General features: G+C 40.3%; 1 protein-coding gene across 1 annotated transcript in view; it reads right to left on the bottom strand.

Annotated features, from left to right (window-relative positions):
- CAMSAP2 (calmodulin regulated spectrin associated protein family member 2) overlaps positions 1 to 15,412 on the bottom strand; it is an 89,415-nt gene that overhangs the window by 23,475 nt on the left and 50,528 nt on the right. The window contains exons 6-9 of the mRNA XM_018569511.1: positions 11,047 to 11,188; positions 8,074 to 8,213; positions 5,198 to 5,288; positions 467 to 536 (exon numbers count right to left, since the gene is read on the bottom strand). Of these exons, the coding sequence (XP_018425013.1) occupies positions 467 to 536; positions 5,198 to 5,288; positions 8,074 to 8,213; positions 11,047 to 11,188 (443 nt within the window). The remainder of the gene's footprint in view (positions 1 to 466; positions 537 to 5,197; positions 5,289 to 8,073; positions 8,214 to 11,046; positions 11,189 to 15,412) is intronic.

Raw genomic sequence — 15,412 nt, 5'->3', positions numbered from 1 at the left:
CATTATCTTCAGCCAATTTAAAACTGACTGGAGACCGGAATATATTGCAAATATTTTTCAGCACACTGAATGTAGTTCAAGTCTTCAGTTAAAATAAAAAGTTGAAATTAAAATGGAGCGAAATAATGAATGAAGAGACACGGGGGCGAATTTATAAAAACTGAAGTAGACAAAATTTGGAGCAGCTGTGCATGGCAACCAATCAGCTTCTCTCTTCAGTTTGGTCAGTTAAGATTTGAAAATGAGAGAGAGGCTCTGATTGGTTGCCATGCACAGCTGCTCCAGATTTTTTCTGCTCCAATTTTGATAAATTCCCCTCACATGTGAACATAGTCTAAAAGAACACTACCCAAAATGAGGCTGAGCGTTTCATAATGATCACTAAACACACTCAAATATAAAAACAAAGCTTGCATATAAAGCCTACTGAAAATGGAAATGTATTAAGATTTCTCAATTTACTTACCGCTTTTCCTTGGGCCAAGTTCCAACCTGTCCATCCACATATGACATAGATGACGACCTTCGAATAGCAGCTAAAAATGCAAATATAGGAAACAAAAAAGTGTTACATGTATTCTCAAAAACATTCAGACCTAGAAGTAAACATACTTTTTCCTTCTTCCATACATACACACGTAATGCTAAATGTATAGCTCGCCATACACAGCTATATAGGCATTTTAAAGAAGATAAATCAAGCCCCAGCACCTTTCCCTTGACAAATTGCCAAACTGGCAGAACTCTTTAGGTTCCGATGCCATGTTTCACATTTAAAAGCTCATTCTTTATACAATGCTATTCTTACATATCAAGCAGTTACCCACCATAGCAACCAACCAACCAAAACTCGCTTACTGAAATTGTGAGCTCTTATTGAACACTGGTTGTTTATCTTGCGATCTTATAATTATGATAAACACAAAAAAGCAAGTTGATAATTTAGCCACCTACGTCCATGTCCAAAATAAACACTCATAAAGAGACTCTTGAACTATATAGTGTTAAATACACAGCCTTGACATTAGCTGATCTGCAACCAAATTGATCAAGCTGGATCCTTACCTTGACCAGGCAATGATGGTACATCTTGTGGGTTTCTGAAATAAAATAAAAAAAGTAATTACTAATAAATGTATTAAGAGGCGAAGCAACCTAATCCCCTAATTGGATATACTCTAGCACATTCTTGTGTCATTTCTTTGCCAAACAACCCCGCAAAGGATATAGGTTTACATGTAATTTGGGAGTGATGGATACTCGGTTGCCAATATTGGTGGTATTCGATTATGACCATCAAAAAGGGAACATCTGTATTTCCCCTATACCCCTCAATGAGAGCCGTAGTAAGAATCAATTTCACAAAGTAGTCCATAAAGTGCAGCGGCAGTTAGGTATGTGGAAATTCTAATACAACACATGCAGTGGGGTAATGCCTCTCTTCCAGGCTTACTCAGATGTCCTTCCTCCCTTCGGAAGGGGCTATTTGCATGTGAATTCTCCCTACCAACACTATGGGCCCTATATAATACATCTGAGTGCAGATAATGCTCTCCAGAGGACACCTGAGTGTTTACTCCTGCATTGTACAAGTCATTTAGACTGTTCTCTACAGAACAGTCTGTGATAAATGTGCACATATTGCTGTGTTTTATAAATGTGCCAGAGTATATTTTTTTAAGACCCCCACTCCGGAGTATCCACTCCTGTGGTGCTTCACATACTGACCAGACCTGCCAACTCTGTGCTAAGGCTCAGCAGGCTGAAACATGTGTGATAGATAAAACAGGCGGGTAGATAAAACATTAACCGGTATACATTGAACTAAGCTGTGCATTTTGATATCCAATCCCAATAATAAAGCAAATAGATCTTACATGTACCTGGCATTCGAGGAACTTCCCAGTGTATGCCTCCTGTTAAAGTGCGATGATTTTGAAGACTTCAATGGGTCTAAAAACAGTATTGAAAAGTGAAACATGAACAAAGGCAGATTTATTTTTCTTCGCAATAAAAAACAACATTTTAGAATCACAGCCCTGGATACGGCTCAATAAATATCTAATTCTTAACACATCAGTGAATGTGTTTTACATATACAACACATGCATGTTCAAAGCTACATTTTGCCAATGGTGATTCTAATGCTGTACGCTTTTTTACAGAAGTGTTACATTTGGGTACACTTAATTTAATGTAGATTTTTTTTATCAATAAAAGTTTTTTTATTGGTTTTTCAGAAATACAAAATAGTTACAGCACATGGGCTATGAATATATAGTTACAAGCCAACAGAAGTTATATGTATACAGAGCTATAGCTTCCATTTTTGTTCCACTGTTCCCAGGTGTCTCATGGCAGAAGGCCAATCTGACACTAAACCTACAGTGCCACTCTGCCAATCATACATTTCTTTATTATTAAAATATAAAATTTAACATTTTTTCCAGCCCAGCAAATCCAGCGTACTCATGCTGGAAACTGCTGTTCAGATTGAATCAAACACTAGATATTACATATTTGAGCATTGTCAAGTAAAAGATCTTACACAAGAACTCCAGGATTTATTCAAAATTAACCCTTGCAGTGGAGTTGCTCCCACTTAACAAGGGTTAAGTGCTCATCTTGGTCTAAGAGTGAAAATAAAGAAGATATACTTGACTTACTTGATCCTCAGTCCTGTGGCAGTGACTGCTCCTCACCTCTGCACCTCCACTTCAGCTGTGATATGTACCTGGACCTGCATGAGATGTGATGACGTCACAGGTCCTTAGACCTGTGGAGCTCGGGGGAGAATAGGCTGCGGAGGACCTATTTAGCAGCCAAGCGGGACGGAGGTCAGGTGGGTATATATTCATCTCTAGTCTAAAAGGAGCTCTTAACCCTTGCAGTTCAGGGGTAGCCCCACTACAAAGGTTAATTTTAATAAATCTTGGAGTTCTTCTTTAATGGAGTTCTTCTTTAATTTTAACCTAATAAAATGCAGCAGTGGGGTATAAGCAGCCATTCAAGCAAAATATCCCAAACATGTAACTAAATTAAGTGTATTATGAATTACCCCCTAACCACTGTGAAGGTCTGATCAGCAGGAAGTAATGGGGATGATTTATAAACTGTGCGCTCAGCTCTGCACTGTGCAAAGGGGATTTGCAGTACTGTATGGCAACTAGATGGAGCTGAGGAGCATAGGAGGAGTTCCACCTTGTGACCATACAGCTACTTTGTGAAAGGTTTATAAAATAAGCCCCTAGACTGTTGCGCATACAGCCAATAAAGTTGGTTCCACTAATATAAACATTAAAATACATTTCTTATCAGCAGCATTAATGGTTTCAGCATAGCTTAGATCACGTTTTGTGAGCCATTCAAAGTGTGTCTAAACCCCAGAGCAAAAATGTAATATATGGCAGCTTACCAATCCGTAGAAGTGATGGCTGTATTCGTTTTATTAATCTAGGCTATTTTTTCCTTTATTTTCACCTGGTCGTCTGGCCAGTATGTCTGTTTTTTTCAAATTCCTTTAACCTCCCTGGCGGTATGATTATCTCAGTATTTTTTCACTTTTGAATTTCTCGCTGGTTCCGCCCCCCTGCAATGCCGGCGCTCGCAGGGAAGGAACCCGGCAGAAGCCCGAGTGTAGCTCGGGGTTACCGCTTTTGGTACGGAAAATTTACCCCCGAGCCACAACAAACGTGGCAGATAGAGGACTAACAGACAAACCATTTAACACTGACAGGGGTGTGTTTACAATGCTTTTACTCCCTTATGTAAACCAGATTAGCCACAAAAGGAAATAGAAACAACAGTTGCTTTAACTGCTTAAAAAGTGTTAGCTGGAGTTCGGATTTAATTGAAAGTCCAAAATCTGCTAGTCCATCTAAGGGTGCCCATACACTGTGCAAATTCCGGACAGTTTTTGAGGAACTGGCTGAAATTTGCACAGTGTGTGCTGCTGTCAGTACCCTTTCAGTCGGCACCCCTTGATCAGCTGATCGAAGGAGCTGGCCGGAAAATCTTCATACGATCAGAGCTGGCAGCCAATGAGCCGCCGGCTATGTTCAGGTATTTGGACATTGTATTTCTCAAAATACAATGCAAACAGTGGGATTCCTCGATTGACACACTTCTAAGTGTTGATGGAGGAATCTGCTCTATTTTTCTGGTTCAGTTCGCGGGTTGAACGTGAAAAACAGAGCAGTGTATGGTCAGCCTTAAGGGTGTAGCTCGGCTTACGACCATCGCAAGACTTTTGTCTTGCGATGGTCGTATGCTTATTGAAAGCTCGTAAGATCTGCCCACCTTGGACGGGCAGATCGTACTTGCGATCATCGAAAGCCCGCCCCGCTGAGGGGCGGGCTTCCGATGACCGCAATGCAGAACGGGCAGTGTGCGCGTGCGCACACCGGCCCGTTCCGCAGCTATCGGACGAGCAGGCTAGAAACCCGCCGAGAATCGTACGATTCTCGGCGGCTTTTCGAGCATGTTGGTTCGACAAAAGACGTGCGACCGTACAGTAGAAACGGTCGCACGTCTTCGTTCACACTGCTCGATTCTTGTACAAATCGTGGGATTTCGCCCGATTTTCGTACGAGAATCGAGCAGTGTATGGGCACCTTTACACTTCCCTCTCCGCAGGGTGGACAATGCTGCTGTCCAAGGGTGGCTCTGTTGAGTCTCCATAGAGTGAAGACATCCTAAAAAAAGATGTGTTACTGGCCATATCACTAGGTAAAATGAAGGATAAAAAAAACGAACAAGAAAAACTAATGCAGCCGTCACATCTAAGGATTTGTACGCAGCAATGATATTACATTTTTGTTTTTGGGGGTTAGATACACTGAGCAGAACTCCAGCCATTTCTAAAAGGAAATGATTTCATTTTTGTATAATCACTCCACACAAACTCAAATTGTATAAACTCCACATAAATGTATAAACTCCACACAAAAACACATAAATTGTCAGATGAGATTTAAATGCAGTGCTGCTTCTGACCACTAGAGAGGGAAATGCTTGAGCAGCTGTTATAGCACTACACCCTGCACCTATTCTGCTTTGCCACATGGAATAAGAATTCTAGCTTATGGAGTAATCATGCACCCTTGCTTATAGATGCTTCTGAAAATTTTAAACAACCAAACATTACAAGGTGCTGATGAGATTTTGTAAGCTATTGTCTAAAATACAGAAACAATACCTTGAGGATTGAGAACTCTTGGCTGTACAAATGAAGGCTTTACCACTTCGAACCACCAGAAAAGCTCAGCCATGAATACCAAGTAATTGGCCTGTCAAAACAAACATCAGATATAAATTAGAGATGTGGAAACGTGGTCTTAGATCAATAGTGAAATGGTGAGTAGGTGGAAAATTCCAGTGACGTCAACATCAACTAAATGCTGTTGGCAATATCAGACATTCTCTAATACCTGCTGAAATATATGAAGATTCTCCGTAGTACAAAGTTAACCGGTTTCAGAATTGAAAAAAGGAAAATCCACAGCATGCATCAGATAAATGTTTGCAGATCGCAACCAGAAAGAAAGGCTGCATCTAGCATTTCTGTATGTGATTCTCAACACATGCTGTGCTTGGCAAGTAGCTAGTAAGCTATACAGTCCTTCAGAGCACAAGAAGCGGTCACTGTTGGTACCAAAACAGTTTTGGAAACATTCAATACCTGTGAAATGGATTGTAATAATTAAAAGCTCTCATACAATGCACCTATGTTAGGCAAATTGGCAGAGTTCATTTAACTGGGGCCAGTGGCAGCAAGGATTCAGTTGAATTCAGCAAGTTGCACATTTCTGGAGATAAAAGTCCATTCATCAGGTATTATAATTCTTCTAAGAATGCCAATATAAATATCACATGCACACACACCAAAAAGGTGGTTTGTTTTTTGAAGGCACTAAACCACACAATGGTAAAATTCTATAATGTTATTGTTTTTACTAATTTTAAAAGGCATTAAAAGATTGCAGACACATCTGCATCAGAAAATACATAATTCAGTGTTTTTATGATTTATATGGCATAAAAAGTAACCTCCCAGGTATCCCCCATAATTCAGGAGAAAAGCTTGATACATCCCAAATTAAGTGGATTATCATAAACAACAATAACACTTAAAGATTATGATTTCACCAATGGGGGTGACCCTGATCTTCGATGCATTTTGCTATATGCTTTTTCAAGAAGGGAAGGAGGTACTTTGATTTTTAGACATATAAACCAGGAGAGCTATACATTTGAACAACAGCGGACTCACGCACCATCCCCACAAAGGGGACAAGTGGAAGGTGGAACAAAAGCCCGAAAGGTATTGTCGTGGGGAATAACGCAGGGTCAGCTTTAAACTAACTGGAGAAACTGGCCCTCCAAACTGGGTTTGTGTCTACAATCACGCTCCATATCCCCTTGCAGTAGCATCACCACCTTCACAACATCGCCCTACCACGGCAGACCAACTGAATGTCAATATAAGCATACAATGCTGCACTTGGAGATTCCAGGAAGCTGTGCCACCTGGAGAAGGAGGAAAGACATTCCCTTCCACAAAGTTGTCTTCTTATTTTTTATCAACCAAAGGGTATGTTTTAAGCATCCCTGCCCATCACACTCACCTCCTCAGGAGGCACTCTGGGCTCTCCGAGCATGAGAAGGCAGCTCTATACTGAAAATACTCAACAATAGTACTTGTTAGTATAAAACTGGAAGATTTCAGCGCAGCGGCTCCTGCCACAGGGTAAGGCAAAGTATTCTATTTTAGCATTAGGAATTAGTTTGGCTCAGTATTAGAGCTGCAACAGTTATTCGATTAAGTCGATTAAAATCGACGATGGAAAACGTTGTCAACGTTTTCCATCGTCGATTCGTCGGCTAAAATTCAAATTTCCCGCTCGCCGCTTTTTTTTTTTATCCGATTAATCGATTAATCGAACTTAATAATCGGCTAACTAATCGATTATGAAAATAATCGTTAGCTGCAGCCCTACTCAGTATTATAGTCAGGGCTTTAGTAAATTTACGTTAGGTCAGGCATGCCAAAGTGGTGTTTTTGAAGGGCCACATACAGCCCTCTCTCTTCTCATCTATGGACCCCAATCTGGTTTAAGCATTTATAGTGAAAGAATCATTCTCTGTTCTTTAGTTGATCAAAGCCACAATTCCTTACAATATTCTGCAGCTCTGTACTTTTTCTAGAATTAAGGAGTTGAAGCCAGCAGTAGACAATAAAGTTCATAAGTATTACTCCTCCTTCCTGCATCCCTAGACTTAACAAGTCATTAACCTTTGCAGTGCGAAGGGGCTCCCACTGCAAGAGCTTTTTTTTGTCTTGTGCTTGGAGTTAAACATTAAGGAAATCTGATCAGGACAAATATATGATGCCTTTGCTGACTTGCAATTCAAAGGTTTAGTCTATACGAAAGTTATCCTATACCTGGCTTAACTACTTAGGGAGTTAGCAACCTGTAACAAGCATGTAGCCAGTACAAAGCCCCATTCTGCATGCTGGCTCCAGATCAGTGACCCTCAAAGTAATCAAGCCATAATCAGGATGACTGGTCTAGAGCTCACACCATTTGAGAACAATTAAGCAATGGCAGGTAACATTTTCACACTCATAGGTTCACCTTAAAGCTCAAATGAACTTTAATTGAATCATGTTAGCACAAAGGGTGTGCAAAATCTAATTTTTTTTAAATAGCGAATGCCTTTCCAGAAAAGGATGCCCTTTGCCATCATGCTGTAGAGATGGACATTTATTCTCTGTATGGAACCAGTAGTCTCTGTAGGGGTCTGACACGGCCTCTCCTGAGTTATACCTAGAGCTCTCCAAAACAGCAGGTATCAGGAGCTATAGGTATAACTCAGCAGACAGCATGAGAGTAAGGGTCTTTTACAGCATACTGGCAGGAGATGGCCTTTTCCACACAGGCTGTGGCTGATTTCTAAAGAAAATGAACTACAAGACTCGGCACACCTTTTGTTTTGATGTACTTGGAATGCATTTAGCCAATTTAAAGTAAACGTCCAAATGAGATTTAATACAGTAAAATAAATGCTGACCTTAATTGAGGATGCAACATATAGCATGTCTTCCAAATTAAAATGACAACATCCATTTAAATACTCTTGGCAGAATTCCTGGATTAGCTGGAGGTTATAAAGACTGTCGGCCAGGGACATTGATTCTTTGAAGCAGATATCTATGACAAAAATAAACAAAAAATACTTGCATTAAATGTCAACATGCACAAAAATCACACATGTACTGGAAATGGAATTACATTTAAGATGTCTGTAATATTGTTACTATTGTTACCAGAAATCAATAGGGAAATGCTTTCTGAATGCAAGTGCAATAAGTCTGGTCATTGTGTAAACCAAACTGCCATCTGGCCTCCATATCTGAACACTGCACTGTCCTGTCCTGTCTAGGGACAAAAAAGTGATAATGCCCGCCCATCACCAGCAATGGCTTCCTGGGACTGCTATGTCCGGTCATCATTGGGTGGGCAGGTGGCTCTTTTTAAGTGCTGCCAAAAATGCTAAAATGAAGTGTGGCTTGCCTGCATTTCTTCACCTGGATAATTCACTAAATAGGCACCCAGCCAAGTAGATAAATCTCCCCAGTTAATGGGATATCTCCTTCTTATAATAAGTGGGATAATAATTCAAATAATTCAGATACATGCAAATTGAGCACACTTTCTCCCTTTAACACAACCACAGAGTTTGCTGGATAGTAGTTGCAGTTCATTTACTGGTTTCATTTGTTGTCTGGAGTAGTAGTAGTTCAGTTTCCAAGGCTGTGTACCACCTTCAGTGTGTTCAACACAGGTGGTACATGCTCCATACTAGGAATAACGTATCAGACACAATTATTGAAAAAGAAGCTAAAAATAAGGTCAAATGATAGAAAACGGTATTAGTCCAAGGAGGGGAAAAAAGCTAAATAGGGCTGTAAAACACAAAGTTCATTTTAACATGTGAAACCAGCATGATTACACTGTTGATAGAGGTACAGTAAGCAAATAAAAGTCAAACTGAACCCATATCCCATCAAAAGAGCTTTCATACACACATACAGTATATTTTTGTAAGCCCAGTCTACAGGCTACAAATTGGGTGACCAAGCTCAACTATGTAATTAAACCAGGAAAGTTGATGTTTCCAACCAGTGCCTTGCCCCCCCTCTCAAGAAAAAAAGGGACTAAAACTGGCCATACAATGGTACACAGGCAGATTTCTAAACATAAGTTTGTCGTATTTCCGGACCATTCGATAATGCCTTCACAATTGTTCTCAACCTAAAAATTCTACTGGTGTATGACCAGCATAAAGAAATCCAAAAGCTCTCCAACTGAATCAGTGTATAGCACAGTAAAGCTTTCTTAAAACGGAAGGTATTCACAAGTCTCATTTCATTACATATCCCAAAAGTAAGAGAATGATTGCTCATTTCAGGACAGTGGGTGTTGCCATGCAAATAATTTCTTTATGCCCCAATAGCCAAATGCACATTCGGTAAACCAGGGAAGTTGGTGAACTACTGGCCTCTGTTCCCCAAAAAATAAAATGAAAATAAAGAAGGTGGAACCATGTATATCATTTAATGCATATCATGGCAGGTGTATAGTGCAAATATAGCCTAATATTATAGAGTCAATTATCCCTAAATGCATCCAGCTGTTTCCAGCTTTTCTTGACCATCATCCATGCAGTATATGAAAACCATGGCTTCTATGGAATAGGGTTTATGACCCAACAAGACAATATAACCATAGAGGCCATGGCCAAAAAAGTCTGAAACCGCTGGATGCAGCTTGTAAGGCTTTGCTGTGCAAATAAATGCTAGTTGTCTTGCTAATGTTTTGTTCTAAAAGGCTAAGCGTACTTGCATTACAAATATGATTAACCACTCCCCTTAGACTTCCTGACTAGACTAACTTACCTGAATAGAACAGCCAAAGTCTTTTTCACTGCTTGCTTATGCCATATTTCTGCTACCAGGGAACCCCAGGTGCTTTGTACAGCCTCCAAAAAACGTTACCTGCTGTATGTTCGTGAAAGCGCACTTGCATAAACCCATGAATGTGTACAGATGTGCGTGTATAACCGCATACAGCCACTGACTTTTATGGGAGGCTGTACAGAGCACATGGGGCTCCCTGGCAGGAGAAACACACTGGAATTTACAATGTACAGGTGGTTATGTACAAGAGCCCAGCACAGGAGGCTGATGGAAATAAAGAACCTAAAGTTTTTATTTTCAGAGAAAAAAAAACTTTTACAACATTTGTTTCATTGGAAATGTTTTTTCTTTCAGTGGTGGATTCGATAGGATGCATCGATTACTCACAAATCCCCTGCACAGTAGTTATAAGTGAGACCCACCCCCCCAGCTGCAACGTCCAATGGGGGGTGGGGCGTCTTACTCTCATCCCTTCACTTCCTGTGTACTTGCTGTACGCTACACAAAATGCATCAAGGCAAGTAAGGCCGGGTTCACCCCTAGGCGGCACCATTTTTGCACGTATGTACTCGCGTGAGAAGCATGCGTTTATTTGCGCATCGTGCACATTTTGATGTGCGTTTTTACTGGTGGCTTATGAAACATTGTGTGCAATTGAAGAACGCTCGTTTAAACGTCCAAAAACGCTCACAAAAATGTGTAACTTGCTTGTGGCGCGCATTTTTGGGCATTTCCATTGAAGTCTATGCTGCCATTTTTCTAATCAGGTGTGAACAAGGGCCATTGAAAATCATGGGATTTCTTGTGTTGGGCATTTAAAAGCGCTTTTCCAACTGCTCAAAAACTCCTAGGTGTGAACCAGGTCTAAGACATCTTTGTTTTGCCTAAGCTGCTGCAATGGAGGTGCTGCTACAGCTAAGAATTACACCAGAAGCAGCCACTGCCAGCAATGCCAAATGACCAAAGGCTGAAAAGGGTCCCTTTCATGTATATAGATAACAATAAAAGTAAAGGGAAACTGTAGGGTAGCATTTTCTGATGGACAGAACTGAGGTGATTAGTACCTTCTAATCTAATCACATCCGGGCAGTAGAAGTGGATGAGAGCAGCTATTGCACAGCCATCAGTTGCATCCTTTAAGAGGTTCTCCATAAGAGGAATATAGGGTAACTGCTTGTACAGACTCTGTTCCTTCCTGTATCTTGCCTGTAGATAAAGATAAAGAGAGAGATTTTAACAAAACACCGGAGATAAACTGGTAGAAAAAGATATGCAATTTACATAGAGCAAAAAGCTTAGACTGGTGAAATTACTTGTCACATGCCACAGTTTACCAGAAGATGACTATTTCCAACACAGCCTGGTGTTCTCATTGCCGATTTCACCAGTAATGCCTACAAATACTCTGAAGAGTACTGAATTGAGCAGATTCAACCCTTTGTGATTCTAAGCTGAAATAAATTGCACTGTGAAATTCTTAGTTTAATAGTTTGTGCTCAGGAATTGTTAAAGGTTAAGTGCACCTATTTTTTTTTATCCCCCACCCCGACGTAACAATCCTACTCTCTCTGCAGATTCATACATAAAGAGATCAGATAGGCACGCTCCATGTTTTGTTTACATCGACACTGCTCCCTATGCTGGCTGCAACTGCATATTACAGGCCTAGACTTACATAGAAGAGCTAAAAGTAGAACTGAAGCCATTTTTTAAGTTCTAAATAGAGTAGAGAGGGATTAGATAACATGTCAGGTTTTTATTGCTGTCTATGTCCCTGTAGGGTGAGTCACCCTCTCTATTTGTCCTGGTGACCATTACCACTGAAGGCGAAAGAGAAAATAGATTTCCTCTCAGTTTCTGTTGTTGCTATGGGACAGAAAGTAAAGGGAAATCTCTCCAATGCGACACAGATGGCAAACAACAGGGGTTATAACGCACCCTTACGCTCTCCAAAATAAAAAACAAAAAACAAACAGATTTGGCTTTACTGTCAATGTAAGTCTAAAAATAATAGATCTTAAAGAACTAAGATATCTGTCAAATGTGTCCGAATAAAACCCAATGTCTATGGGTACACTGCATCTGTAGAAGGTATTTCTAGCTGACTGCAAAATCTGCGCAGTGAGAAATATGGAGGCTGCTGGTTGCCTTGTCATCTCCAGGTTCAATAGTTTTTTTTTTTTTTTTTATGAATAACATTTTCTTTATTTTCAAAAGTTACATTCACAAGTTGGTTACATACAGAAGATTCACGTCATTTCCAAAATATCTTAGCTTATTACAAACAGCTATAGCTTACCCTGGGGTAAATTTCAATCGTGTGCTTAGGTGTCTACTGAAATAAGACGTAATGATATGATAGACTGTGTGTATAACTACAGAAGCAGAATGTGCCTCTGCCAGAAGTTATTTCTGCTCACCATTCCAGTCGCCTTTTGCCAACTTGAGGCGCAGCGTTAAACCAAACCTAATATAATTAACAGTCAAAACAGACAAAAAATAACACAAACTCTTTATCCTATCAGTCTCATTCCGACACACAATCATATCTTTATCACATCAGTATAAGGATTATATCTCTCGAGTTGCCTGACCTACTAGACCTTTATTTGTTTATTGCACTTTCGGGTTTGAGTCTCCCACAGTCTTCTGCCTATTCAAATACCCAACCATCTCTCCGATTCCTCCTACCATTAATGTATCCCAAATACCAAGAAGGGTGTCCTCCAGTCCTGTCAAGGGTCAAGATATAAGGGTCCTGCAAGGTCCGTTGTGGGATCTCTCCCTCTCTATAGAATAGTGTCTTCCAAATCATTCCAAGGTTTCCATACTTTTTCATACTTAGATAAAGTATTGTTTAGCCTAGCAGTAAGGTTTTCCATAGTCCGCACCTCCTTGATTCTTCTGTATAAATCTATTGGAGCAGGAGAAGATACCCGTTTCCAATTTAGTGCTATGAGGCAGCGAGCTGCTGCGGGAAGGGAAGCCCCAGTAGGTAGTGAATTGGAGACCGAGGGAGACTTGTCTGTAGCACTTTTTCCAAGGTGTTCTGTACAATCCTCCAGTATGGGATTATCTTTGGACAGGACCAAAATATGTGGAATAGAGACCCCCGTTGCGCATCTCCTCTCCAGCACGTCGGGGACCCCGATTTGAAAATAGAGTACAAGACGTCTGGGGTATGGTACCAGTGAAATAGTATCTTATATTGATTCTCCTTAGCATATAGAGGATTTAGCTGCTGTTTTCCATATCAACTCCCATTGTGCTCTGGTTACCGGAATGCCCAGTGTTTTTTCCCATTTTGCCATGTAAGGGTGGTTAACAAATTGTTCAGGTTTGGGTGAGCTTCAATAGTTTTAAAGTCCCTGACCTGGAAGAAACATGCTGTGAGAAAAGTCAGAATTCCTGCCTGGTTGCTGATTCAGAAAGTAATGAAGACAGAGGATCATCATGATGGTTGGGAAACTTTTTCATTAAGAAATATAAGTAATGGTATCTTAGAATTCCTCAGTACAGATTTCTTTTAAGGGGCAAGTGAATAGACTAGGTTGGATTTATATGGACCTATGATAAAGAGATGTCCGAATGGGTAAAATCACTAAGCCCTAACAAATCCCTTTAATACTCAGTAAGGGGTATAAAGGGTACTAGCTAATAAATTAAGATTCACAACTAAAAGTTTAACCAAGCCACCCAAACAACAGCCCATGTTAAACAGACACCTCGAGAACTAGATGTTGAATGGGGAAGTATGCAATGATGCCTTAAAGGTTCACAGATGCATTTCCTGAAAAATTTCTGATAAGCCTCTGATAAACTCACCCAATTATTATCCAAAATGTAATTGACATATCTATATGCCAACATGGCCCCAGGAACCTTATTTAGCCTACTATGGGAGTGGCCACAAATCCAGAGTTACGCACAACAGATGACTACATTTCTTCATGACAAAATGGGTACACTAGTTCCCATGGATCCCAAGATTTGTCTGCCGAGTATTCTTGACAATCCTGAATTAACAACTATACTCGCGCCTTTCTACATGAAACCTTACTCACAGCCCAAAACTGGTGGCTAGTTAAAAGGCCCTGACTACGACCCTCTCTCTTTGGAAGCAATAAATAAAACTTTTCCAAACAAAAAAAGTACTTTACAAAGAAAGAGGTTGTTCTGCTAAATACACTAAGATATGGGATACAGCTGGAAGAATTGTAACCCTATGCACCCCATCTGTGTCTCATTGGGGAGTGAGAGAAAATCTCTTCAAAGTACGGGAAATACCCTCAGATGTGTAAACAGAACCCTTTGGGAGACTTTATTCCTGTTTCAAATTTTGATTTTGGAACACATTCAGTCCCTTATTAGATACAGCTTAAAGGAAACCTTATATGAAAAAAATAGAGGTTTTTATTGCTGACCTCTTGGGTTGGAAATACTAGTTAACTCACTGCCATGCTGGTTCTCCAGCTTTAATATTTTATTGGCTGAGAACAAGTATGCAGGTAACAACCTTTGGCTCGACACGACTCTCCAGATCTATATAGACACTGGTTCCAGGTCAGCACCAACAAGCCAGAGGGTAAGCACAACAGGCAGGTAACTTGCATGTTAAAAAAGGGGGTAAGTAATGACAGTCCCTCCTTCTCTCATGGTAGGTTAGCTTTAAAGTCTTACCAACATGCAGTTTTTAGAGACTAATGAAAAGGTCTCTGCACTAACGTATTACATTCTGCTAATGATTATGAACGCATTGCACAGAATTGTCCCCTTGAATGTATTTTAAATTAAATATCAGTATTAGATGCCCTTTTTAGAGCAGACTAGGTCATATATTTTCTTCTTTAGTTTTTATGGGCACAGAGATTTGCTTTATCATGTTTTAAACAGACTTCTGACATCTCCCTTTTTAAATAAAAAAGATTGAGGACAGAGTCTTCAATCTCTTTTTCTACAGCCCCAGCACTAAATGAACAGGAGCACTCAGTACAGAGGATTCCTATTCATTCACAAACTGAAGAGGCACAGTACTCTACCCAGTTACAAATGGACAGGAAGCCTCTGTACTGAGTGTTCCTGCCCATTCATAAACTGAGCACATAGTAAGTGATTACTATTTCCCCAATCATTAATTCACAGGAAGTGATGTAGAGCACTTCCTGTTCATTCATAACTGGGGACATTCTAATCTTACTATGTCCTAAGTTATTTACAAACACCCAGTGATCAGTACCGGTCACTCAGTGTTTGTGCTGCACACAGAAGAATCAGCAAATATTTCACATATAGGCTGATTTTCCGCTCATTATCCTGAACTGCTTGCCCCTCAAAGCTACACTATCTATCCCAACAGCAGCTCTCTCCTCTCCGCTCAGCATCCTGACCGTGACAGCTCTCTCCACCCCACCCCCCCCCCCCCTGCCATGG

This window comes from Nanorana parkeri, unplaced genomic scaffold, assembly GCF_000935625.1.
Source record: "Nanorana parkeri isolate BGI_ZX_2015 unplaced genomic scaffold, ASM93562v1 scaffold1346, whole genome shotgun sequence".
NCBI lineage: Eukaryota > Metazoa > Chordata > Amphibia > Anura > Dicroglossidae > Nanorana > Nanorana parkeri.
The sequence above is the reverse complement of the archived record's forward strand: the minus strand, read 5'-3'. Positions and strand labels throughout refer to the sequence as shown.